General features: G+C 40.6%; 1 protein-coding gene across 2 annotated transcripts; it reads left to right on the top strand.

Moving 5' to 3' along the window:
- The first annotated feature begins 19 nt into the window (after positions 1–19).
- DIS3 (DIS3 homolog, exosome endoribonuclease and 3'-5' exoribonuclease) lies at positions 20–27397 on the top strand. Of its 2 annotated transcripts, none has more exons than XM_073663965.1 (22): positions 20–147; positions 2505–2737; positions 4068–4225; positions 4987–5180; positions 5345–5418; positions 5609–5776; positions 6851–7012; positions 7115–7225; positions 7329–7466; positions 8086–8232; positions 8368–8484; positions 9699–9800; positions 13318–13382; positions 13487–13571; positions 15650–15777; positions 20628–20714; positions 20870–21026; positions 21937–22151; positions 22849–23017; positions 25188–25346; positions 25429–25551; positions 26602–27397. In XM_073663965.1, exons 2-22 carry the CDS (start codon positions 2519–2521, stop codon positions 26683–26685), a joined length of 2862 nt encoding a protein of 953 aa, XP_073520066.1. In that variant the 5' UTR covers positions 20–147; positions 2505–2518; the 3' UTR covers positions 26686–27397. The 2 variants fall into 2 exon arrangements, with proteins under 2 accessions (XP_073520066.1, XP_073520067.1); XM_073663966.1 differs by lacking the exon at positions 20–147 and adding an exon at positions 2248–2396.

Genomic DNA, 27397 nt, shown 5'->3' with positions numbered 1-27397 from the left:
CGTCTCGTTCTCAGCAGCAGTGGCCTGGATTGGTGTTTGTATGACCGCTTCCTGTTTCTATGCGTGACTATTGAGCATGCGCAGTGTTGGAGCAAGGGGAAAACGTGCTGTGACCAGATGTGGAGCCTGTACTACTGTGCAGTAAAGGTACAGCGCTTGTATGTGTATGCGGCTGTGGTACTGCCAGCAGGTCGGCTCCTGCTGTGTGGCTAGCTCTTTGGGCTGTGTGACTACTGCTGGGTGGCTAGCTCTTTGGGCTGTGTGACTACTGCTGTGTGTCTAGCTCTTTGGGCTGTGTGGCTTCTGCTGTGTGACTAGCTCTTTGTGCTGTGTGGCTACTGCTGTGTGGCTAGCTCTTTGGGCTGTGTGGCTACTGCTGTGTGGCTACTGCTGTGTGGCTAGCTCTTTGGGCTGTGTGGCTACTGCTGTGTGGCTAGCTCTTTGGGCTGTGTGGCTACTGCTGTGTGGCTAGCTCTTTGGGCCGTGTGGCTACTGCTGTGTGACTAGCTCTTTGGGCTGTGTGGCTACTGCTGTGTGGCTACTGCTGTGTGGCTAGCTCTTTGTGCTGCGTGGTTACTGCTGTGTGGCTAGCTCTTTGGGCTGTGTGGCTTCTGCTGTGTGACTAGCTCTTTGTGCTGCATGGTTACTGCTGTGTGGCTAGCTCTTTGGGCTGTGTGGCTTCTGCTGCATGGTTACTGCTGTGTGGCTAGCTCTTTGGGCTGTGTGGCTTCTGCTGCATGGTTACTGCTGTGTGGCTAGCTCTTTGGGCTGTGTGGCTTCTGCTGCGTGGTTACTGCTGTGTGGCTAGCTCTTTGGGCTGTGTGGCTTCTGCTGCGTGGTTACTGCTGTGTGGCTAGCTCTTTGGGCTGTGTGGCTTCTGCTGCGTGGTTACTGCTGTGTGGCTAGCTCTTTGGGCTGTGTGGCTTCTGCTGCGTGGTTACTGCTGTGTGGCTAGCTCTTTGGGCTGTGTGGCTTCTGCTGCGTGGTTACTGCTGTGTGGCTAGCTCTTTGGGCTGTGTGGCTTCTGCTGCGTGGTTACTGCTGTGTGGCTAGCTCTTTGGGCTGTGTGGCTTCTGCTGCGTGGTTACTGCTGTGTGGCTAGCTCTTTGGGCTGTGTGGCTTCTGCTGCGTGGTTACTGCTGTGTGGCTAGCTCTTTGGGCTGTGTGGCTTCTGCTGCGTGGTTACTGCTGTGTGGCTAGCTCTTTGGGCTGTGTGGCTTCTGCTGCGTGGTTACTGCTGTGTGGCTAGCTCTTTGGGCTGTGTGGTTACTGCTGTGTGGCTAGCTCTTTGGGCTGTGTGGCTAGTGCTGTGTGACTACTGCTGTGTGGCTAGCTCTTTGGGCTGTGTGGCTTCTGCTGCGTGGTTACTGCTGTGTGGCTAGCTCTTTGGGCTGTGTGGCTAGTCTGCTCCTTCCTAGGACCTGTCAGGAGTTACACAGCTGTTACCTCACTTTGGTAAAGGTAACTGATCTGGGTTTTCCACAGGACAGGTGATAATTTATTGATCGGTGGGTGTCTGACCACTGTGACCCGCATCTGTATCCCCTTAGACTGTACCCACAGCCAGTGCACATGTCGGACCACCCACCATTCATTCCTTATGGGGCGGCTGAGCGATGCGCTTGTTTCTTTCTGGCAGCCACATAGAGCATTAATGGTCGCATCTGATCTGCTGTGCCTTTTTAGTAATGGATGTAAAAGCGCCCGTTCTGACAATTGCTGCTGATCCCAGCAGTCGGACCCCTACAATCAATAAGTGGAGAGATGATAACTTGTTTTCACTGGAGACCCCCTTTAAAGGCCCATGTACACTGTACGATTATCTGCACAAGTGCTTCTAGAAATACAAATTTCCCCATATTGGTGCAGTTTAAACTTGCTGCCGATCACCTGACAAACGAGCAAAATGCTGGCTCATCAGGTGAACTGACCATCACTCCTGGCAGCCAACTACTGTTTGCTCTGTTCTCACGTTATGATATTGGTCTGCCTGTCTAAACAGGCTATCGAGAGATTGTCTGATACCTATAATGCCCTTTAATAAACACCTACCTTTAAGCAGTAACCACTTTTGTATCTAACGTCATTATACAATTCCCTATCATTCACCTTATCTTGCTATTTCCTGTGTTTGTTTTTTTCCCCTTTACTTTCTTTGACATTTCGTTCGAGGGGAGTCTTACATGGGGCGTGACAGGAGGATGCCCGGCAGTCACTTCTCTGCCGCTGCTATCACCCTTTCTGGAGGTGGCACTGCGGTCACCACAGTTTCTGTTCCCGCGTCCCCTGATGATGTCCTGTTACAGTAGCGGTGATGGAGAAGTGACCGCAGCTTCTGTCCTCGCTGCCTTGTTCACTGAAAAGAGATGTCATCAGGGGGTGGTGATAGAAGCAGGGTGAGTGACGTCAGCACCGCCCCACATATATACTATTTGGTGTAAGCCCACCTTTATAATTAACAGACTTTTTTTTTTTTTTTTTTTTTACCCCTTTTTGATTTTTAGAAGCAGCTAAGAAAATGTTAAAGTCCAAGACGTTTGTGAAGAAGACTCGCTCTGGCGGCATCTTAAAAGTTGTCAGAGAGCATTACCTGAGGGATGACATTACCTGCGGCTGCCATGGCTGTGAGGGGTGCCAGCAGGAGAGCCCTGTCCTGCAGATGGAGCCCGTCCTGCAGAGCTCTCTCTGTGAATCCCCCCATTACATATTACCAGACACCAATGTGTTACTGCACCAGGTAAGAACTCCTCTTCCAGTCTCTTCTTATACTACACATGGATTTTAGTATGTTGGGCAATGTTTTTTTTAACCCATTCATGCCCTCCCTGCATATATTAATGGTTTAAAGGGAACATATTTTAATGTCAAAATATTTTTACATATAAAAGTACTGGTATGAACACTCCTTTAACAAATATTTATTACACTTTCTGTAGAACTCTGATGGGCCAGTCATGAGAAATGCCAGTCTCATACATCTGATCATGTCAGGCCCACTCGTGCTGCGAATACCGGGGAATTGTGACAGTGTGTGCATTGTACACTCGTGATTCAGCAGTTCCGTGCAGAATTTTTTTTTTAAATTAAAAGGGTCTTTGTTCTCAGCTTTACTTTACACATTTTTGCATTACTATTCACAGGAGCATTAGAGGATTTCATTTTTGACAAGGAAAAAAATTAAGGAAGACGTATTATTTCTTTCTTTTCTGTTTTCCTTCTTGCCTCACTAAGACCTACAAAATGTGGTTTCTGCTCCAATATGAAGCCCCATATGTCTTGCAGGAGGCAGATTTGTAATGCCGCATTCTAAAATGTGATTTTTTTTTTTTTTTTCTGGTCTGAATGCTCCAAGCACAAGGTTTGAGAGCTTTTCTCCGGCTGATATTCCGGATCGTGCCATTTCCCTGTCTCCCGGCTTCCTGCTTGCCAGGGCTGTGCAATACAGAATGATTGACAGTTCAGTCCCGCAGCATTGTCACACATTGCACTTTGTCTCTACAGCTTCAGAGCAGCTCAGTGGCACTAGCGCTCGTCGGATCTCTGGTAGAGGTGGTTGGTAACCCATGCAATAAACTAAAATTAAAAATCCGTCAGTTCTTGGGAACTGTGATGATTTTTAAGAAAAGGTAAATTGCACTGCTGCATGATAATGAGAAACCCCTTTACTATCTTCAAATTAACGGGTTGTCCGACCATTAAAAAATATATATATTTTAGGCAAGGATTATTTAAAAATGCCATACTCACTTTCCAGCACGTGGTGGAACTGAAAACGATGTCTGTCCTGTTCAGAAATCACAGCACTGCTGCAGCCTGTAATTGTCTGCAGCGGTGCTGTGACTTCTGACAGCGGCACACCTCTACAGGAGCCGCTGGAAAATGAGTATTCCTCCTTTCATTATTTTTTAATCAGTCCACACCTAAAACCTAAAATATATTTTTTTCTGCTTGACAACAGCTTTTAACATGTGAGTTTTAGGTTAAATTCTGTATAATTTGAATTCCTTAATCTTTTATTTGCACAAATGTTTTGAAAAATCCATTTTTATTTTCCTCTTTGTATTTAGGTTGACATCCTTGAAGACCCTGTCATCCAGAATGTGATCTTATTGCAGACCGTTCTCCAGGAAGTGAGGTGTCGCAGCGCCCCAGTGTACAAGAGAATACGAGACATGACTAATAACCCTGAGAAGTATTTCTACACATTCACTAATGAACACCATCGGTAATTCCAGATAACCATTGCTGATATAATATATAGGCTGTAGATTGCATATATATCAGTTGCCCAATGTTGTATTCTCCCTAAATGAAAGTGATAGAATAATGTCGGAGTCTGGTGTGGGGTCATCACTTTAGCTCATCGACACCACCAGCAGAATACCGGCCATGGGTAACAGAAGACTGTGCTGATAGACAAAAAAAAATCAAAATGACAGAATCTGGCGTTTTTTGGTTTCTGCACTACCCTAAAAATACATGTCATATGTACCCCAAAATGACTTCAATATAAAAACTCCAGCTCATTGCGCAAATTACAAACCCTCATTCAGCTTCATGGTTTCATGTGAAAAACAATTTCTCAAAAGTTACGTCAATGGAAAAATAGTTATGGCTCTTGAAACTCGGAGATACAAATCAAAGGGCAAAAAAGAAATGTGTCTTTAATTGGTTAACACTAGTGCATTTCTTGGCTATTTGGATAAAATGTCTAAATCTTGAATAACCACTTTAAATAGTAATTACATTTTTTTTTCTTATTAGACAAAGATGCCTTTCCCACTTATTAGTCACCTTTTGTCTTGAACACTGATCATTCACTCAAAAACTGCTCAAATCCGTCTACAAATCTGTCTGTAGTTAGGGATCAAATGACTTCTACTGTGTATAAATGAATCAGCTCTGTGAACTCAGACTTTTGTCGTTCGGTACTTAACTAATAATATAGAGTGATGAGTAATATATTACATTTTCTGCACATTACAGGGAAACTTACATAGAACAAGAACAGGGGGAAAATGCTAACGACCGAAACGACAGAGCGATTCGGACTGCAGCACAATGGTATGGTAATCATCTGAAGAAATCTGCAAATCTCAAGAACCTGCAAGTGCTGTTAATAACCAATGACCGCGGCAACAAAGAGAAGGCAGTGAAGGAAGGAGTTATGGCATTCACATGTAAGTTGCTACTTTTCCTGTATGATTTTGCACTTTCTCAATGCTGTATGCCATTGAATACTACTGTCCTTGAAGCTGATATGTAAAAGTGATAGTTGATTTCTTGAAAATTCTAATGTTCATTTATCACAACTGATTTTTCTAAATCTATTTTTATATTTTAGGTGAAGAATACATTAAAAGTTTGATTGCCAATCCTGAACTTGTGGATCGCCTTGCTTGTGTGTCCGATGAGAAGGTAAATTGTCAGTGTGTGAATATCTCTGGTTTAGTCTCCATTTTTTTCATCTATCTGCTTTTCTCATGCACGCTATTGGAGCCAGCCATAAATAGGCGATTTCTGGTTCACTAATGGGCATCTTTTGTTGCCCGCTTTGCTTTGTGACACGGAAGAGATTTCTATTGATTTGGCTATTTTCTCTTCACAGAATGATATAGAAAGTGGAAGAATTATTTTCTCTGAGCATCTTCCTTTATCAAAGTTACAACAGGGTATAAAATCTGGAATTTATGTGCAAGGAACTTTTAGGGCAAGCAGAGATAACTTTCTGGAAGCCACAGTTTGGGTCCATGGAGATTCTGGGGAGAACAAAGAGGTAAGTAAGTATTAATGTCCATTTCACTAGAGCGATAAATATGACTTGACTTTGAGGAACTGTACGGTCTCAGAAGAAAAGTCTGCGGTTATTTTGACTGCAGACTGATGACTTGTGAGTATGCAATGCACACACTGTCATGATTTGTTTGTATTCCCAGGTGAGTCTGTATGTATGTTATCTGCATACTTGTGGTCACATGCCGACTAGTCTCTGGCGGTGTCTCTCTCAACAGAATAGAATTAAGATAAGTGCAAGAGTCTAGTCGGCATATGGTCATGTGACCATTCAACCGCCTGGCAATGAAGTGAAATTGTGGTGGTGCACACATCATACACTGTCACTATTCGGCAGTCACATAGAGCTACCGCAGACTCTTCTTCTGAGACTGGACAATCCCTTTAAAGTGACGCTGATATGAGACTATGGATGCTTTAATTATAGGCATCTATTAAATAATTATGAAGGGTGATAATTGTCGACTCAGAAGTGTCATATAGTTCTATTGAAAAAAGATTTTGTATCTGGAGGAGAGCCTTGTCAGCCAGCATGCCACTTCTAACACTTGTGACTTCTGATTGGCTCTCGCTCATCTTTTTCAGCACTAAAGAGGTATTTTTTTGTGGGGCTGAGTGTCCGCTGCTTTACAGTCACTGCCTTTAAAAAGAACAGTTGCAGCAGTTCTGTTCTTCAGGACTGAAAAATACAAGTCCCTGCCCTCCCTATCTGTCCAGTATTCTGGTCAAGCAGTAGGTGGGGAGAGGGGAGCAGTCTAGATCCACGGTACCTTCCTGTCTTCTGCTATCCACCTGTTTATCCAGTAGTGTCAATAGGCTGATGGCAGAAAATCTGAAGTGTTGTGCAAAAAACTGAATTGCAAAATGCTTTACATTGAAAAGTTTTTTTTTTCCCCCAAAACTTGTATCTTCAGTGTCTGTTGTCCTATACTGTTTACAGGGAAGGCTTTAATCAGTAGTGTATTTTTCAGGCTTCACAATGACATTAAACAAATACTCTGAATGTGCCTTAGTGTTGGGTACAATGTCTACAATTAATGTTTCTAAACTTTCTCAGATCCTCCTGCAAGGATTGCGAAGCATTAACCGAGCCATGCATGAAGATGTTGTCGCTGTGGAGCTGTTGCAGAAAGATAATTGGGTGGCTCCATCATCGGTGGTCTTACAGGATGAAGGGGAAAGCGATGATATTGAATCCGTAGAGGAAAAAGAGAAGATGGTATGAATTCACTATTATCCCAGTCCAGAATGGTTGTTATTATTGGGTGTTTCTAGGTGGAAAGCCTTCAGAAAGTGTCCTGACTCCAGGCTTTTGTTACAGCTGCAATCTACTGAAAATAAATCTGTAAAACCTTCAGGAAGAGTTGTGGGAATCATAAAGAGGAACTGGAGACCGTACTGCGGCATGCTGGCCAAGTCTCATATTAAGGAGGTAGGTGCCTGACGACCGTGTAATTCTTCTCATTTTTCGGGGTCTCTATTATTTTATGATTTAACTGTTTACATTGATTTTTCTCTTCTGTTAACTCTTTCAGTCTACACGGCATTTGTTCACACCAGCTGACCGTCGGATTCCGCGCATACGTATAGAAACAAGACAATCCTCCACCTTGGAAGGGCAGAGAATCATAGTTGCAATTGATGGATGGCCAAAAAATTCCAGATATCCTAATGTAAGTGGTGCGCTGTTCCATCTAGAACGTACCCTAGTCTGTGTCATATGGGGGATGGAAGTTTTGGTTATACATAGTATTCTAGGACAATTATACAGATGCTTTTGTAAGTGATTTATATTAGATATATCTAATAGGTCTCTTAATGCGATGTCAAAAACCTGATTCTTTATTGATGGCGTTAGAGCTGTTTTCAGAATTGACAAAAATCAGTTCTTGTATTGCTTTATGATATCATTTATTATTATTATTTATTATTATATCATGTGAAATATCTAAAGGGTTTGTCAGATATTTAAAAACCAATAAGAAATAAACCTTACCTGTTTAATTCTTCATTGCCCCATTATCAATGCTCCGGGTGGTTTCACCAGTATCAGTTTAATTTTTCTGCAGCAATGATGTCCCATTCATCTATATTACCGCTGCAGCCAATCCTTAACCACCACAGACTTGTACACATTCTAGCATTATAGCTGTGGTATTTCATGGTATATTACAGCACATCATTTCTGCCAGAAGCATTGAAAGACTGATGAATGTGGAGAATGAAATAGCTAATTTTTGTTTTATTTCAAACCCCGGAAAACTCAAAAAAATTCAGCTTTTGTTACATTAGGGTCACTTTGTGAAGAACTTGGGTGCAGCTGGTGATAAGGAGACTGAAACGGAGGTCTTACTTCTAGAACACGATGTTCCTCATCAGCCGTTCTCCCAGGCTGTTCTAAGCTTTCTTCCTAAAATGCCATGGGCCATAACTCCAGAGGTGAGAAATGCTCCATTGTTCCTTTATAAGCCTATTCTTCTGTGATATTCTTTCATTTTACATTTCCTGTATTCCTTATCACTGTTTCAAACTTTTCAGAGGTTGATCAGAATTCTCTTTTCTTTCCACCTTCAGGATATGAGGCACAGAGTTGACCTGAGACATCTCTATGTGTGCAGTGTGGATCCCCCTGGTTGTACTGACATTGACGATGCTTTGCATTGTCGAGAACTTGAAAATGGCAACCTTGAGGTGGGTGTCTCTTATTGTGTGAAATTATTTTTTAACATTGCTACTGTACTGGCAGATACTTTAGCTGTAACATTTTCTGCCTATTCAAGATGGAAGACCTAACTAACGTACAACCCGTCTCATCTGAAGGTCCTTAGATGATCCTTCCAGGGAAAACTGAATCAACCCAGAATACTCACTGAAGGGTCTGGCTTCTGACATGGCTTCCTAACTAGAGCAGATTTGTCTTGATTTCTCTTTTTAAGTAGCAGAAATAATTTTACTACACGTGTAAGCCAAACCTAGGAATATCCAGTGCAAGGAGGAAACCATGAGGGGGATACAGCCCTGAAGCACTGCTGCGACCCCATTATTCTTAGGATTGGTGAAAGTTTGGGGATCTGACTTCTATCAAGTCATAGCATTTTTTTAGCAATGTAGCAACTTACAATGAGATACTCATCGCTCTTCAAATCTGTTATTTACTGAACACTCTACTCTTTACAAGAGGGTACACTGGAGCTCTGCAGCCCTGTCCTGCATTAAGTGGCGTTTGAGTATGCCCCCTGTGCTCTGTTCATTCTCTGATACTGCAGGAGATGGCTGAGTGCTGCACTCGGTTATCTCCTACAGTCCTATGGAGAAGAAATTAAGGAGAGGGGTACATGCTGAATCTCTGCTCCATTCACACAGTGCTCTGCAGAGCCTCTTTCTGGGGGTCCCAGCAGTCAGACCCCCTGTGATCAGTAAGTTATTTTCTATGGATAGGGAATAACTTCAAAAGTTGATATAAACTTTTTTCTTTTAAGGAAACTACTGAAATGATGTCATGGTATTTCTTATTTTGCCCTGCAAACTAAATAAAGACTTTTTCCACTTTCAGCAAAGTGGGCCCCAAACACTTGTAGGTATGTAAAATAAGAAATCCGGATGGAGCTCGCGCTCCAGCACTCTGCCGCTGCTTCAGTCTGTGTGTTTGGCTGCAGTGGTAACGTCACACCAACAACACGCATCACCATTGCAGCCAGTCCCTGAGCTCAGCAGCTCTGACAGTATAGGTGTTTGGGATCCACTTGGCTGAAAGTGGAAAAACCCTTTAAATTTGATAGAAGATATTTTAGTTGTTTTTTTTTTCTTTTGTTATACAGCTTGCAAAGAGCTTGCCAGTTTCTGCGCTGCACACATACATGTTATCTGGCTGAATACCATGATTTCTATATTGTCATTGCATACAGGTTGGAGTTCATATTGCAGATGTAAGCCATTTTATAAGACCTGGAAATGCCCTGGACCAAGAAGCTGCAAATAGAGGAACCACTGTATACCTTTGTGAAAAGGTAACTATTCAAGGCACTGAAGTTATAATGATCTAATAGCAACATTTTACTTTGTTCAAGTTGCCTAGAAAACCAGAGACTGATTATTGAAGTATTTTTGATGCCAATGTAAATTACTACAAAACAAGTGATGTGAATGTAATAAATTAGTGCACTGGGTAAGTGAACTGAATGAGAAAATCTGATGCTGCAAACATTAACCCCTTCATGACCGGAGCTTTTTGCTTTTTGTTTTTTTGCTCCCCTTATTCCCAGAGCCATAACATTTTTATTTTTTGGTCAATATGGCCGTGTGAGGGCTTATTTTTTGCGGGACAAGTTGTACTTTTGAACAACATCACTGGTTTTACCATATCGTGTACTGGAAAACGGGGGAAAAAAAAGTGCGGTGAAATCGCAAAAAAAAGTGCAATTCCACAGCTGTTTTTTTTTTTTTTTTTTTTCTTTTTTTTATCACATTGACTGAATGCTAAAACTGACCTGCCATTTATTATTTTCCAGGTTATTACAAGTTCGTAGACACCAAACATGTATAGGCTCTTTTTTTTTTTTAAATAGTGAAAAAAAAAATCCAAAGTTTGCTAAAATAAACAAAAAAAATGGCACAATTTTCCGAGACCCGTAGCATCTCAATTTTTCGTGATCTGGGGCTGGTTGAGGGCTTATTTTTTTTGCGCCGAGCTGACGTTTTTATTGATACCATTTTGGGGTAGATACGATGTTTTGATCACCCTTTATTGCATTTTATTGCAATGTTGCGGCGAACAAAAAAACATAATTAGATTTTTTTTCTCGTTGCTCCATTTACCGATCTTATTAATTCTTTTTTTATATTGATAGATCGGGCGATTCTGAACGCGGCGGTATCAAATATGTGTATGTGGATGTTTTTTTTTTTTCTTTAACTGTTATTTATTTTGAATGGGGCGAAGGGGGGTGATTTAAACTTTTTATATTTTTAGAAACTTTTTTTTTTTTTTTTTTTTTTTACACTTTTTGCATGTTTAATAGTCTCCATGGTAGACTAGAAGCAGCACTTGTCTGCAGGGCTGTGTAGTCAGAGTCGTGGAGTTCCCATTTTGGTGAAGTCGGTATAAAATGGACCAACTCCGACTCCTAAAATATATAATAAATTGGGTACAGTAGTACAATGCAGCTTGTGGGGAATATTTTTTTTCATAAGAATTTGGGAAAGTTATGAAATATCTGTCCTATTCCTGATCTAAGGGTCTAGACTTTTAGCGGAGATGAATCTGTGCTACAGTAAATTTATCACTTAAACATGAGCCTTGTATGAGGGAGTCGGAGTTGTGGAGTCGGTGTCATGGAAATTGAGGAGTCGGAGGTTTGGCTTACCGACTCCACAGCCCTGCTTGTCTGATCTCCTCTGCTACACACAGGCAATGATCAGATTGCCTGTGTGTAGCTGATTTGCTCACTTGCTATGAGCGCCGACCACTGGGTGGCGCTCATAGCAATCTGGCAGTGACAACCATAGGGGTCTCCTGTAGACCACGGGTTGTCATGCTGACTCATCGGCGACCTGCGATCATGTGACGGGGTTGCCGATGGGGCCAATGAAACTCAACTAATGAGCTCTCATCACTATTTCATGACACATTGTACTGTATGTTAATAGAAAATTTGAGTCTGCATGTTTTGCGTTTATAAAAAAAATAAATATTAAAATTTGACAAATCTTTTAAAAAATGTACAATTTTGAAACTTTGATTTATCCCTTTAATCCAGATAGTCATACCACACAAGATAGTTAACAATTAACATTTACTGTACGTCATGTCTGCTTTACATCAGCACCATCTGTAAAACGTTCTTTTATTTTATTAGGATGTTAAAAGGTTTTAAAATTGTAGCAGCAATTTTTCAAGAAAATTTGGCAAACTAATTTTTTAAAGGACCTATTCAGTTTTGAAGTGACTTTGGGGGACCTATATATTGGAACCCTCCCAAAAGCAGGGCTGTGGAGTCGGTAAGCCAAACCTCCGACTCCTCAATTTCCATGACTCCGACCCCCTCATACATGGCTGATGTTTAAGTGATAAATTTACTGTAGCACAGATTCACCTCAGCTAAAAGTCTAGACTCTTAGATCAGGAATAGGACAGACATTTATATGACATTTCATAACTTTCCCAAATTCTTATGAAAAAATATTCCCCACAAGCAGCATTGAACTACTGTACCCAATTTATTATATATTTTAGGAGTTGGAGTTGGTCCATTTTATACCAATAAATAACTTGGCACTCAAATGACTCGTTAACTCTTTTGCAATGTGTATTTAATGAAAGGATTTTTTATATATAGTACAGACAAGCAGACGTTTCGGTCACTATGGACCCTCATCGGTGTACAGAATATAGGTGAAAGGTATATGTAAGGCGCATGCCTAGATAGTGCGGTAGCTGTGAGGTATATAGACCAAGTAAGGAGGTGTACAGGTAATAGAACATAGTGTCCACCATTAGTTCAAAGTAGTTTATACCGACTCCACCAAAATGGGCTCCAACCCCCAGCCCTGCCCAAAAGTGATACTAATTTAAAAACAGCACCCCTCAATGTATTCAAAACTGCTGTCAGGTGGTTTATTTAACCCTTCAGGTGCTTGTTAGGAATTAATGCAAAGTGGCACTACCAGTAAGAAACACTTAATTTTACCACCTAAATGTTGCTACCTTCTGAACAGGTCACTATAACTGGAAGAATAAGTCCGTGAATTGACATGGTAACCATCAGGACCCCACAATCATGATCTCAAGATGCAGATGGATTAAAGAGGGAGCTCCCAAACTATGTTAACCATATTAATGCTGTAGTCACTATTGACAGCAGGATCTTAGGGGTTAAATGGCCAAGGTCCCTACCAACATTTATAGAGGCTGATACAGCAGGTTGTCGCCTATAGTGTGCCAGCTGACAGCTGCTGCATTTTCATCCATTGGATAATGCTATTATTTTATATCTCAGATCAATAACAAGACTTATTGCTGGTCACTAGGTGGTTAAAGGAATTTTTGATTCTTAACGGTTTTATGGGCTTGCTTGGCGCTATTAGTAACTATAGATGAGTGAACCCAAACTTAAAAGTTCGTAGTTCATACCGGACAGTTAGTGTTCGGTTTGAAACGCTTAATACGGACTTCTCCTCGAAGTCCGTTGCAAAGTTTGAAGTTCCGGGAGAGGGAAGAGGGCGATAGAGAGAATTTTCTACATCAAAGGTTTGGGTCCCCATTGTTTTCCATGGGGTTCATTCAAGTTCGGGACGCGTCCGCTCATCCCTATTAGTAACCCATGTATTCGGTTCACTTTCAACAAACCAAATTAAAATTCTTTCTTTGGATGTCCTAAGAAACTATAAACTTTGTTTCTTGTAGATCTTTCAGTGTGTTTTCTTACATATTTTATAATCTGGCCTAATTGTTGTTGATGATTTTGTCACGTTAGTTGTTTCTGGTCAGACGTCAAAAAGTCCCAATATCTTGTGTTCTCTTTCCAGAGGATTGACATGGTGCCAGAACTTCTCAGTTCAAACCTGTGTTCTTTAAGATCAGACGTGGACAGGTATGTGTGGAAGTTCCACAAAATAAATGTATATTTTACATAAATCAGAGTTTATCAATATGGAAATATATGAGAATAAGTTTCTATGCTGTTTTTTTTTCTAGATTGGCATTTTCCTGCATTTGGGAGATAAACCATAATGCTGAAATCCTAAACACAAAATTTACCAAAAGTGTTATCAATTCAAAAGTAAGTTTATATCTCTGTACTTTTCTTTAACATGATGAGATTTGAAGTTTAGAAGGCATTTTGGATGACACATACCAACCGTAAAAACAGCTTCCACTTCTCTGGGAAGGATTTCTTCAAGGATTTGCAGTATATCTGTGAGAATTTTTGCACAATTATTCAGAAGAGCATTTGTGAGATCAAACACTGGTGAGGGCCTGACTCGCATCTCCGTTCTCGTTCATCCTATAGGTGTGTGATAGGGCTGAGTTCAGGTTTCTTTGTGGGCCAGTCAAGTTCTTCCACACCAAATTTGCCCAGCAATGTCATCAATGGACCTTGCTTTGTGACTCCAGGTTCAGTCATTCTGGAACAGAAAAGGGTCTCCCCAAATTGTTCCTACAAAGTTAGAAACCTACAATTGTCCAAAATGTCTTTCTCTGCTGAAGCAGTAAGATTTCGCTTGACTGAACCTTGGGGCCCTAGGCCAACTCCTAAAAAAGCTACTTCATAGCATTATCCCTCCTCCACCTAACTATGCAGTCAGATAGGTAATGTTCTGACATTCACCAAACTCAACTTGTCTGTAAGACTGCCAGTAGAGAAGTGTGATTCGTCACTACTACGTTCCTCCGCTCTAGATCCAAGTGTTGGGATGTTTTACACCACTCCACCCGATGCTAGGCATTGTGCTTGGTGAAGTAAAGTTTGCTGCTCGGCCATGATAAGACACGGATGTCACAGTGGACCTAACACTTGCTATACATATGTTCATTATTTTTACCTGGTGTAAATGCTGCTGGTCTCCTGAATCTTGTGATGTTTTTCTATTGTTTTTGCGCCTCTCCATTCCTGAGTTATGACCAGCTCTTGTTTTTATGTAAATCTAGTCTCTTTAGCCAAGTGGGCAGGATCCACAACTCTTCTCTATGAATCTTCTTGAGGATTATGTCCTTTTGACTTAAAAGACTAGACTTCATATAGGGAATGGAAAGACACAAGAACAAAAAAATAACACCAGATTCAGAAGAACAGCGACATTTACTCCGGGTGACAAAATCTATGGCAAGCGATGGTTCCTGTTTAATTCCAGAGGAAGTTAGGAGCTCTGCAGATATTGAAGAAATGGTACATAAATGTCACCAACGCTTTATGTGGCACGACTCAGTGACCCTGCTTTGCAACTTTACGTGGTCTCCATGTTGTGGCTGAGTTGTTCTAATTTTTAAAGGGAATCTGTCACCAGGTTTTTGACATCTAATCTGAGAGTAGCATAATATAGAGACAGAGACCCTTATTACAGTGATGTGTCACTGATAGGGCTGTTTGCTGTAGTTTTGATACTCTCTTGCGGATAAAACCATGATTTTATCATTAGAGGACTAGTAAACCTGCTCTCAGGTAGTCCTCCATATTCATGAGCCCTGAATAACCCTGCCTTCCCACCAGTGTTTGGTAGCTTTCTGCCCATGTACAGCGTACACAGGGCGGGGTTATAAAGAGCTCTGCATTCAGAGAACTGCTAGATCTGCAGCCGAGAAAAGAGTGATTTTATCAAAATAACAGCAAGCAGCTCAGTAAGTTACACATCACTGGAATCAGGGTCTCTGCCCCTTTATTATGCTGCTCTCAGGTCGGGTAGCAAAAACCTGGTGACAGATTTCCTTTAAATACTTCTACTTTTCAATAATGACAATCACAGTTGATGTAGGAATATTTAGAGGGGGAAGAAATTTCAAGCACTGACTTGTCATAACGGCGATCTCCTATTTCAGTATAAGCGACTCATTGTTTCACAAATGTTTGAAAGGCAGCATGCATGGATATGTGCTTGGGTTTATACAATTATGAGACTGATGGAGAAATCTGAAAATGGTGTTTAAGACGTGTGTGTCCACGATACTTTTGTCCAGTGTTTGTTGTATCTGTGAAGAATTGGATGCCTTGTACATGAGGTATATATGTTAAATGGTGTCAATAAAGAATGAATGAATCTAATGCAGTTTTCTCTCTAATTGCTTAGCAAGGAATGTGTCTTACTAAACCGAACTCCAAGAATTTTGCTCGTGGAGCGGCCGGCTAACTTTCCTCTGTTGCAGGCTTCCCTCACCTATGCTGAAGCACAAATGAGAATTGATTCTCCCAACATGAATGATGAGATTACCAAAAGTCTCCGTCTGCTGAATAAATTAGCCAAGATTTTGAAGAAGCGGAGAATAGATAATGGGTAAATTATTGAATATGTTTTCGTTTCTGACCTTTTACTATAAACCTCTGTAATCTATCAGTGACACTGAAATGATTTGTTTGTTAAAGGGACATAATAGCAGAAGATAAGTTATTCTAAAACAATACTTCTCTCTACAGAACAATCCTTCTGAGTGATGCCTGGTTGAAAAGATAGTGTATGTGCTTAAAGGGCTATTCTCTATGAAGTATAGGACAATGTACAGGTGCATCTCACTAAATTAGAATATCATCAAAAAGTTAATTTATTTCAGTTCTTCAATACAAAAAGTGAAACTCATATATTATATAGAGTTATTACTAACAGAGTGATCTATTTCAAGTGTTTATTTCTGTTAATGTTGATGATTATGGCTTACAGCCAATGAAAACACAAAAGTCATTATCTCAGTAAATTAAAATAATTAACAAAAACATCTGCAAATGCTTCCTAAGCATTTAAATAGGTCCCTTAGTCTGTTTCAGTAGGCTCTGACTTAGGACTTTGGTCTTGATAAAACACAGTGGACCTACACCAGCAGATGACATGGCTCCCCAGACTATCGCTGATTGTGGAAACTTCACACTAGACCTCAAGCAGCTTGGATTGTGGCCTCTCCACTCTTCCTCCAGACTCTGGGACCTTGATTTCCAAATGAAAATTGGAACTCTGGGACCTTGTGGAATGTGTCAATGACTGCCTTCTGGACATCTGTCAAGTCAGCAGTCTTCCCCATGATTGTGGATACTACTGAAACAGACTAAGGGACCTTTTTAAACGTTTAGGAAGCATTTGCAGGTGTTTTTTGTTAATTATTTTAATTTACTGAGATAATGATTTTTGTGTTTTCATTGGCTGTAAGCCATAATCATCAACATTAACAAAAATAAACACTTGAAATAGATCACTCTGTAATGACTCTATATAATATGAGTTTCACTTTTTGTATTGAAGAACTGAAATAAATTTACTTTTTGATGATATTCTAATTTAGTGAGATGCACCTGTATGTGCTTAAAGGGCTATTCTCTATGAAGTATAGGACAGCATTGGCACTGTTGGGCTCTGGGCCTGTGTAGTGGATAAAGTTCAGTCTTCCCTCCAGTCAACATCAAAACCTTATATGGTTCATAAGCACTAATAGACCATTATATGGGTTGATACGTGGTGATGAGATGTATGTTTAGAGAAGAACTGTATTGATGCTGGTGAACCATGTTAGTTACGTCCCAGAATTGCACAGGAGTTTTGCGATTCTTCACAGAAAACCACTTTAATCCACAGCGGAGCTGCTGTAGCATGTGCTGGATATGGAGCTACATCCAATCCCAGCAATTTAAGACCTTAGATGCTTCTATCAATAGTGACATACTGGCAAAATCTAAGAGAGTGAGGGGAACTAGTTACCTGGAAATTGAATAGGTACATTAAGGTAGACTTCCGCCAATTAACATCTAAGCCCAACATGCCTGAAAATGTATCAATTACTTCTATGGCATTGGGCAGTAAATAATATGGACCACTCAGAGATAATATCAGGTCATCGGCATGAAGTCCTTCTAAACTTATTCTAGTAGCCAGTTTAGCTCCCCGTATAGAAAAGGTGCTAGGGAGACGAATTGCCTCAATATCCATTGCAAAAAGGGCAGGCGATAGGGTGACCTGACGGGGATGCCCACTATGTAATGTGAAAGAGGCAGATGGAATACCATTAACACAAACATTAGCAGAGTAAATCATTTGTACCCATTTAGGAAATGTAGGGCCAATACCAAAATATATTGAACAGGCTATAAAAAAAAAAAAAGGCTATTCCAGTGAATCGAAGGCCTTAATTGTATCTAGTGAGGTCAAAGCCTGTCATATGAGGAGTTTGAAAGTTTTGCATATGAGGAGTTTTGCTCCCCGTCAGCTAATTGGCACAGCATTGTCAGGCTGTTGGGGTATGAATGGATTGATAAGGCGCCTGAAACCTTAAGGGTGTGTGCAGACGATCCAGAGCCGCTGCAGGTTTGAAGCGGACTTATGCAGCACCAAACCCGCAGCAGCCAGATGTTACAGCATAGTGGATGGCATTTGTACAAATCCTATGTCCACTGTGCGTCTCTGTGCACCCGCGGAAACTGACATGTGTCGCGTCTTTCCAGACCGCAGCATGTCAATTTCTTCGGCGGGTCTGCATGCGGACTTTCTCCATAGATCTAATCTCTATGGGGAAAGTCCGTAGGTAAAAAAAAAAAAATAAATAAATTAAAAAAAAGTCGAAGCTCATTTGCATATCTGCGCGCGGCTCCTCCACAGTGTCGGTGCCGCAGGCTGGGAGATACGTCTACACATACCCTAACAAAGGCCTCCAGCTCTGCCATTTAGTACAGCCTATCGGATCCTAACAAAGGTTGGGGTCTAATTGCCTACCTGTCAGTTTAACACTGACAATTTGATTGATGCAGTGTATTACACAAGTAGTGTAGTGTATTATTTATGCAATCAAAGGATTGTTTGTTCCTGATCCCCTGCAGGATTTTTAAGTATTGTTAAAGAACAAAAACAACTCCTGCAAAAATGACACATTTGGTTTTGATGCATTCGTATCAAAACTTACATTACCTCTATAATATTTATCCTGCCATTAAAAATGTTTTTGTTCATCTCGTCTCAGAAATAATAATAAAAAAAGGGACCGAAAAGTAGCTTTTATCACAAAATGTTACAAATAACAGCTACAGCTCTTTAAAGGGGTTGTCCTGCCTTAGAGTGACTGCATACATGTTACCTACGTGAGTGCAGACTTGTGAATCCTTGTATCACGCACACTGTGCGCTGTGAGCAGTCTCCAGTGCTGCGAGCGATCATCAGACCTCAAGTACACGATTTGCATACTCTCGGCCACATTCCGACTAGACTGTGTATTGAGCGAGGCTGCTCCCATCTAGTCAGCACATGACCAGATGTATACAAATCACATACTTGCTGTCACATGCTCAGAGCTGGCCCCTCTGAATCCTCACATTACGCAGCGTGCACGATGCGAGGATATACACGTCTGCAGTCTCGAAGAGTGACTGCAGACTTGTAGACTAAGGCCGTAGAAACCCTTTAAGCAAAAAAACAAGCCTAGATAGAGCTCTGTTAACGGAAAAATGTAGCTCTCCGAATTTGAAGAAAAAAAAAATTGTGCAAGAGTAGTAGAGCAAAATAAATTATGTAACCTTGTAATGGTAAGGACCTTCACAATAAAGATAACATGTCACTATACTTCATAATGAACTCCAGAAAAAAATATAACTAAGAAACAATTCCAGATTTATTTATTTTTTGTTCATGCCTCTGACTAAAGAATTAAATGTAAAGTAATAAAAACATATGTACCTCCAAAATGGTACTGATGAAAACTACTACTTTCCACAAAAAGCCCTCAAAGCTCATCATATTGACCCACAGAAGAAAGATAACAACATTTATAGTGAATGCTATAGAAATGAATGAAATACTAACTAGAATTGCTGTATGTTTTTTTTACAATTTGATCTCTCAAAGAGTATAATAAAGTGATCAATAAAATCATTGTGTACCAAAAAATAGGACCACTAAAAACTAGTTTGTCACGCAAAAAAAAAAGCCTAAAACTCCTGTGTTGGAAAATTGTACACTGTATGGCTGTCAAAATATGGCCACACAAAAGCCAAACCTCCAACTCCTCAATTTCTCCGACCCCCTCATACATGGCTCATGTTTAAGTGATAAATTTACTGTAGCACAGATTCATCTCAGCTAAAAGTCTAGACCCTTAGATCAGGAATAGGACAGACCTTTATAGGACATTTCATAACTTTCCCAAATTCTTATGAAAAAATATTCCCCACAAACTGCATTGAACTACTGTACCCAATTTATTATATATTTTAGGAGTCGGTCCATTTTATACCGACTCCGACTCCACAGCCATTCAAGTGTGAGCATGGTTGGTTGTTTGCTTTATATTCCTCCCCATAAAAAAAAAGTTTAAGAGCTATATGTACCCCCAAAAGATAATGGATACAAATCTTCATAGAAATAAAAATGAGCGGCCCCTGATACGACTGTGGAACGACTTCTGGAAAGCAAATAAGGTTCAGATCAAAGGCCCAAACTGCGGGAAGGCGTTAAGCATGTTCAGTAGTTTTTTGTCATCTATCATTTGTAAGTAAAACAGTACTTTGTCCCAGACTAAATTTATATTAAATAATAAATGAATTAAAATTCTATCCTCGGGTACTTTTCATGAAATAATGTTTGAGATATTTCAAATTTGTCACCTCTGCCGTCTTCTCCCTGTCCCTAAATGTAGACTGCCCTCTACAGAATAAATATCTGTACTATTCTGATTGATTTCACCATCTATGTAGTAGAACGTCGCTTGAGAAATCCTGCATGAGCCCAATGGTGATTCCCCACCCGTAAGAGCTTGTACAGACTGGCGGAGGTCTCTTGTACGGTGCGTGCTGCAGTGCAATGGCCCGAACGCTTTTATATAAAAAAGATTTCATAAGAATATTCTGTAGTTTTGTACTAGAGACTCTTCACTTTTCCACAATGCACCGTGGATCCAGCCCAGCATACAGCGTCCACTATGGTCTGCCAGGGTCCAATTATTGTAATTAGAATTGGCTGCTCTCTGTATATCAATATATATGTGTGCACATAGAATAATTGTTCTTATGATACTCATTATATGGCCTTTTTAATATAAAAAGTTTATTTTTTGCAACATTTAAGTAAACAAAAGTAAATATGTTTATGTGCTTCTAATGTTTACAAGTGTGTAAATGGGTTTCGAGCATAGAACTTGAATTTGTGCTTTTGTGTTACAGAGCCTTAACACTTTCTTCTCCGGAGGTCCGATTTCATCTGGATAGTGAAACTCACGACCCTATAGATCTTCAGACCAAGGAATTGAAGTATGTTGAGAGATGTGTGTGTATTGGTTCAGCTTTAATGATTTGACAACTATAATAAACAATATTCTTTGTCTGTCATTCTGCTTTTTGACATCCGAGCACATCTGTAATAATTTTTGTTCATTTTTATATCTATCTGCTTCACTGTCTTTTAGGGAAACCAATTCAATGGTGGAGGAGTTCATGTTGTTGGCTAATATTTCGGTGGCTCAGAAGATTTATGATGAGTTTTCAGAATATGCTTTACTCCGTAAGCATCCAGCTCCACCTCCTGGAAACTATGACATTCTTATAAAAGCTGCACGCTCCAAGGTGATGTTGCACGCTGCTGATTTATCCTTTTAATCTAAAAAGATGAATTATATTGTTTTTTTTTGCATGTGTTCACACTAGGTGAAATCAAATTCACGCACCTAAATGTCTCAGCAACTTACCTCAAAGGGAACTTGTCACCAGGTTTTTGCTTCTCCATCTGAGAGCAGCATGATGTAGGGACAAATATACTGTTTCCAGCAATGTATCACTTATCGGGGTGCTTCCTGCAGTTTTGATAAAATCATTTTTTTTCTGATCCAGATCTACAAATTCTCTGAATGTTGAGCTCTGTATAACCCCGCCCTCACCACTGATTGGCAGCTTTCTGTGTACACTGTGCATAGGCAGAAAGATTTCAAATAGTGATGGTAGGCTACAGAGCTCATGAATATGAAGGACTACTTAGCAGCAGATTTACTTGTCCTCTAGTGATAATCTCCTAGTGGTAAAACAGTGATTTTATCAAAACTACAGCAAGCATCCCAGTGAATGATAGCGCTTGAATTGGGGTCTCTGTCTCTATATTATTCTGCTCTCAGATTAGGTGGCAAAAACCTGGTGACAGATTCCCCTTAAAATCACCAAATGGCGCAGTAAATAAGATAAAGTAGGTCAGACTTCCAAAATCATCGTAGGAATGAAAAAATATTGCACAGGTTTAGGGAATTGGTGCTAAAAGTCCCAGACTTGCTCAGTCACAAGGGATTCCATGTACATCTGTATAGTTTCCTCTACACGGCTCAGACTTTTCATCAAGTAATTGTAATTATAAGCAATTTTTTTTAATAGATCCAGTTCATAACTGTGTGTTTTTGTTGTTTTTTCATATGCTGCTTTCACACATATAGCATTGCTTGCTTTGTAGGACATTCCCTATAACACCTCACTGTTTTTTTTTTCCTCCTAGAATTTGGATGTTAAGACGGATTCTGCCAAGGCTCTGGCTGACTCTTTAGACCAGGCGGAGTGTGCAGAATTTCCCTATCTGAACACGTTATTGAGAATCCTGGCAACGCGCTGCATGATGCAGGCTGTGTACTTCTGCTCAGGGATGGATAGTGACTTCCATCACTATGGTCTCGCCTCTCCCATTTACACACATTTCACTTCTCCTATTAGAAGGTTTGTAATTAAGGCCAACAAATCCATGTGGACAGAATTGTAATGGACACAAGGCAAAAACTGACATCATGGATATTGTCTGGCTTGTTTGCCTTAATGCTCTAAGATTTGTTTAGTTTCTCATAGTTGTAAGACTGGCTACAGGGAAAACATGAAGCTCTATCCTCCCTGCAGCTGCTTGCTTCCAGTCATCGGGACGTGTTAGTCACCTCTCACTATACTATGAGCACGCTGTAATCGCTCCTCTGCACATTAATTGATGGGCTGCTCTGCCGATTGGCTGCAATCAATGTGTCAGGAAGTGATTACATCACGCTTACAGTATAGTGAGAGGTGACTGTATCCGTATCCGCTCCCTGCACTGTCCCAATGACTGGAAGCAAGCAGCTACAGGGAGGATATAACTTCATTTTCTCCCTATAGCCTTGCTTCCAGTATGGCAGGCATGATTTAAACACTATTTACCTGCAGATTAACCCTGTGTTTGTGGAAATGACCTGTTCCCTTGTAAAGGGCTAGGCCAGCGTGTATAGTAATGTATGCTCATGTTTTCTCTGAAACCTTTGGATTTGAAATGAACAGTATTGAATGGCAACTGTTTAATATAGGACATTGGTCATGGGGACATATTATCCAATTTGTCACTTTTTACGTATTTGTGAAATCAAGTGTAAGCTTTTTTTTCTATTCCTTCTAGATATGCTGATGTCATAGTTCATCGGCTCCTCGCCGTGGCAGTCGGTGCGGACGCCACTTATCCAGATCTTACAGATAAACATAAACAAGCGGAAATCTGCAAAAATATCAACTTCAGGCATAAAATGGCACAGTATTCACAAAGGGCGTCTGTTGCCTTTCACACACAGGTATGTGTTTATTTGCAACTTTCATAGAGATGAGCTGTATACTTTGTAAAAGATATTTGTTCAGCTGACAGCCATCTCACTTCTGTGGCCATTTGTACTAACGTTCATCGGACATATATTACTCCTGAATATCCTTAAAGGGGTTGTCCGGTCTTAATTGGTAAGTCTGCAGGCGCTCTGTGTGACTACAGACTTATGAATCCCCCCAGCACATGCACTGTGCACTGCGAGCATTCGCTGGTTTCTGACCCGAGACCGACAAATTTTATTTTAGACCGGACAAACCCTTCAAGCCCCATATACACATTATCAATCAAAACACCATGGAATACCTAATCTACTGCAATGCCCTGCACATGGGGTAAGCGACATAGCAAATCAAAAAAAACTGGGACAGGATCTTAGAGATTGGAATACGCCTTTAAAAGGGTATTCCTATCTCCAAGATCCTATCCCAGTATGTAGTAGTTAATAATAATAATAATAATAATAATATTATATTAGCAAATACCTCCAATTAGAAATGTAGTATAGTTTTTCTGATTCACTGTGTCTCTTTCCTCATGTGCAGGCATTGCAGGACCTTAGGTACCTATGGTTACGACCACTGATATAGTAACAGATAGTTAGCTAGTTGCTAGTGGTCGTAACCATGGATACCTAAGGTCCTGCAATGCCTGCACATGAGGAAAGAGACACAGCGAATCAGAAAAACTATACTACATTTCTAATTGGAGGTATTTGCTAATATTATTATAACTACTACATACTAGGATTTGATCTTATAGATGGGAATACCCCTTTAAAGGGGTTGTGCACTACTTAAGATTCCCCCCCCCCCCCCCCCCAATGTATCCCCCCGGGGCCCCTAAGACTTTTTGTAAATACCTTCCGTTGCAGATAATGCCTGTGAGCGGCGCTATCACTGGCCGCTCACAGACATCACATGACCCCCGGCTGCTGCCGGTTCTGACATCCGCTGATGTCATGACAAGTGCTGGCAGCAGCCGGGGGTCTTTTTCTTCCTGGCTCCACGGTGGATGCTAGGCTGTGGGCGGGGTTACCCGCATATTCTGCCTCTCCGCATTCATTGGGAAAGCGCGTGGTGGATGCTGGATGTGACCCCACCCACCCACAACCCAGCAGCCACCGCGGGGACCCCAGCGCACGTCGGTGCGGGGTCACATGATGCCTGTGAGCGGCCACCGATAGCGCCGCTCACAGGCAGTATCTGCAATGGAAGGTATTTACAAAAAGCCTTAGGGGCCCCGGGGGGGTGGGGTTAATCTTAAGTAGTTCACAACATCTTTAAGTCTGTTGACCAGCTACTACTGCTGATACATGTTATGATAGCGCTTATTTTAACATGTATTCTTACCTGTAGCAGCTCATCAAAACCATGTACTTTTACTTCTTTTTAACGTTTATAAATCATTTGTTCCTGTTATTCAACTTTAAAGAGTAACGGTCGTTATCATTTTTTTTTTTTGTCGTAAAGCAATAGTATATGTGAAAATTTGTAATATATCTTATTAGATAAATTTTCTTCTTTCTCCACCTACACTGATCATTCATTCTCAAAATTCAAGTGTGTGTTATGCCTTCTAAGCGCAGCATAACGTAGGGGTAGAAACCCTGATTCCAGATATGTGTCACTTACTGATGTGCTGTTCTGTCATTTTGCTAAAATCATAGTTTTATCAGCTGCTTTATCTAGCAGTTGTCTGCCGGCTGAGCTCTGTATAACCCCGCGTCTCCCACCTCCATCATGTATTTAATGGTATCTGTGAACTGAGGACACAGTTGCAGGTGAAATTGAGATGTCGGGTAGGGGGCAGCTCTTCGGCTTTCTTGATCCGCACAGGAGCAGCCAAAGGTTCGCATGTGGGCCCCACTTTGAGTAGGCCTGATCTAAAGTGTATGAGGGGCTGTACATGCAAGCTTTCCTGATTGGGAAGGTGAATAAGCGCTGGCATTAGGCAGTAGGAATGACAAGACAGATTTTTAATATGGCGATCCTTCCTCACTCCCCATATCTGTTGTTGGGAGAGTTTGGCCAGTCCAGGTGAAATTGTCAGGTTTTGCTGATCTCGAGTATTGGCACTTAGGTCCATGCTTGATCAATGTTCACACTCTTGCTTTATATTTCTTGCATTATGTCTTTTAACAGCTCTTCTTTAAAACAAAAGGAATCATGAATGAGGAAGGATACATCTTGTTTGTTAGGAAAAATGCAATTGTTGTGCTGATCCCAAAATTTGGTTTAGAAGGCACAGTGTTTTTTGAGGGAAAGAACAGAGTAAAATGTCAGCTGACCTTCAATGATGAGGTGAGTCAGGGAGGGGAATATATCAAAAAATGACTTTGTATTTGTTTAGAATATTTTAAATGTACTTTGTCTTCATTTTCAGATTCCTTCATTAACTGTGCAAAATACAACATTCTACATGTTTGATAAAGTAAAGGTTAAGATTACTCTGGATGCATCCAACATCCAGCACCAGAAAATCTGCATGGACCTCGTAGAGCCTGAGGTTAGTACTTTTACCAGTTCTCCATAAGGTTAACGCTGGCTGTACAAACAGCAAATATACTTTAGGCTATGTTCACATGTATTTTTTTATGCAAATTAAAAGCTGCTTCTTACAGTACCAGCAAAAGCGAAGTCTTTTTTGTTTTTCTCCTGACTGAATTTGAGAACCGCAGCATTTTTAATTCTGCCGCCTGTCACTTCTTACAGCTTTTTTGCAGCAGTTTTTCCACTATATAAAATAATGAGAGAGTGCAAAAAATGCAACAAACGTTTTTGCTGCAATTTTAGTGAATAAAACTAACTTTATTAAACGAAATGTAGACAGACAAATAACACTTGTAATCCGCACCCAAAAACTGCAACAAAAAAAACATAAAAACATCACAAAAAACACTATGAAAATGCTAAATTAACATGGATTTTGAATGCACTGTGTTTACTGTCAGGAGAGCAGGTTTTGGCTGCAGAAAAAAGGTGCAACAAAAACACTGCATGTGAACACAGCCAAGCCTGTATATTGTACTTTTTTTTTTTTTTGAGGTTTAACTTTTTTTTATTTTTATTTATTTTACTTACTCATATAGCGCCATTAATTCCTCAGCGCTTTATATACATTATCATCACTGTCCCCATTGGGGCTCACAATCTACATTCCCTATCAGTATGTCTTTGGAGTGTAGGAAGAAACCGGAGAACCCGGAGGAAACCCACGCAAACATGGGGAGAACATTTTTTAATTTTTTTTTTTTTTCCAATGAAAAATTGTGTTCAGTGTAGTGTGCTGTGTGACCCATGGAAAGCAGTGTACAGTGGTCATTTTGGCCAAACTTGGAGATTTGCCTTAATCTAACATCTTCATGCTTTATTTTCTTAGTTCTACTGTAAAACACTTTCCCGTGAAGATAAACTTCAGGACTGTGAACCTATATTTCATGCCACTTACTAAATGCTGTAAATTTGGGGTTATATGCTGTATCTCATACTTTTATCTTAGGGGCAAATCTAGTTATCTTGTTTAGTTTCATAGAAACGTTTGCATATTTCTTGACAGATTCCGGGCCTAACCTTAACGGACAATGAACAGAGGCAAAGAAATGGGGAACCAACATCCAAGAAGAGCAAGCTCGGAAAATAGGAAGACTTCAGAAGAAGCACAATATTTTACACAAGGACGTTTTAATGGAGTAATCCAGCTCTGCTCACTTCCAGATCGGGAGGGGTCACATCTACAGATATCGGTTGGGTCGCATGCGCCAGCGTCGGGTATTGTGCTCCTGTCCTATTACAATGACTAATATAGGTGGATGATGCCTGGCTGCTAACTGTAGACATGGTTTCAGTGGCCCTCTCTCCTCCTGTAGCCAGATTACCCATTTATGTAATTTTATTCTTATTTTTAGCATTATGAGCAGGCCTTTGTTATAAGTGTATTTTTATTTGAAATCTACCAACCAATTGTGAATGGTGTATTTCTAGACAATGTTAAAGGAAATAAGGTTTGTCCATTGCTGCTCACTTCCGCATCAGGAGGCGAGTAGTGCTGATGACGACGCGTCTGCACATACCCGGCGGTAAGCCTTCATGATCGGCAGGTATGGTGCACCCGTCCTGTTCATTAGAACAAGTGCACAATAAAGCGCTGCGACAAATGTTGTTACTATGTTAATATTATTATACTTGCAGATAAAAATTCTCCACAGATGTGAAGTTATTGGCGCTGTTTGCCTCCTGAAGTGGCAGTGAGCGGCGCCAGACAAATCCTTTAATTTTATAAATGTAGTTTCAACGGAGTCTATCTTTTTGTATCCCACTAAGATTTCTGCATTTTATAAAACCAATTTCCATCT

Source organism: Phyllobates terribilis, unplaced genomic scaffold (assembly GCF_046119375.1).
Source record: "Phyllobates terribilis strain yellow unplaced genomic scaffold, ASM4611937v1 Scaffold_2__4_contigs__length_985480577, whole genome shotgun sequence".
In the NCBI taxonomy this organism is placed as follows: Eukaryota; Metazoa; Chordata; class Amphibia; order Anura; family Dendrobatidae; genus Phyllobates; species Phyllobates terribilis.
The sequence above is the reverse complement of the archived record's forward strand: the minus strand, read 5'-3'. Positions and strand labels throughout refer to the sequence as shown.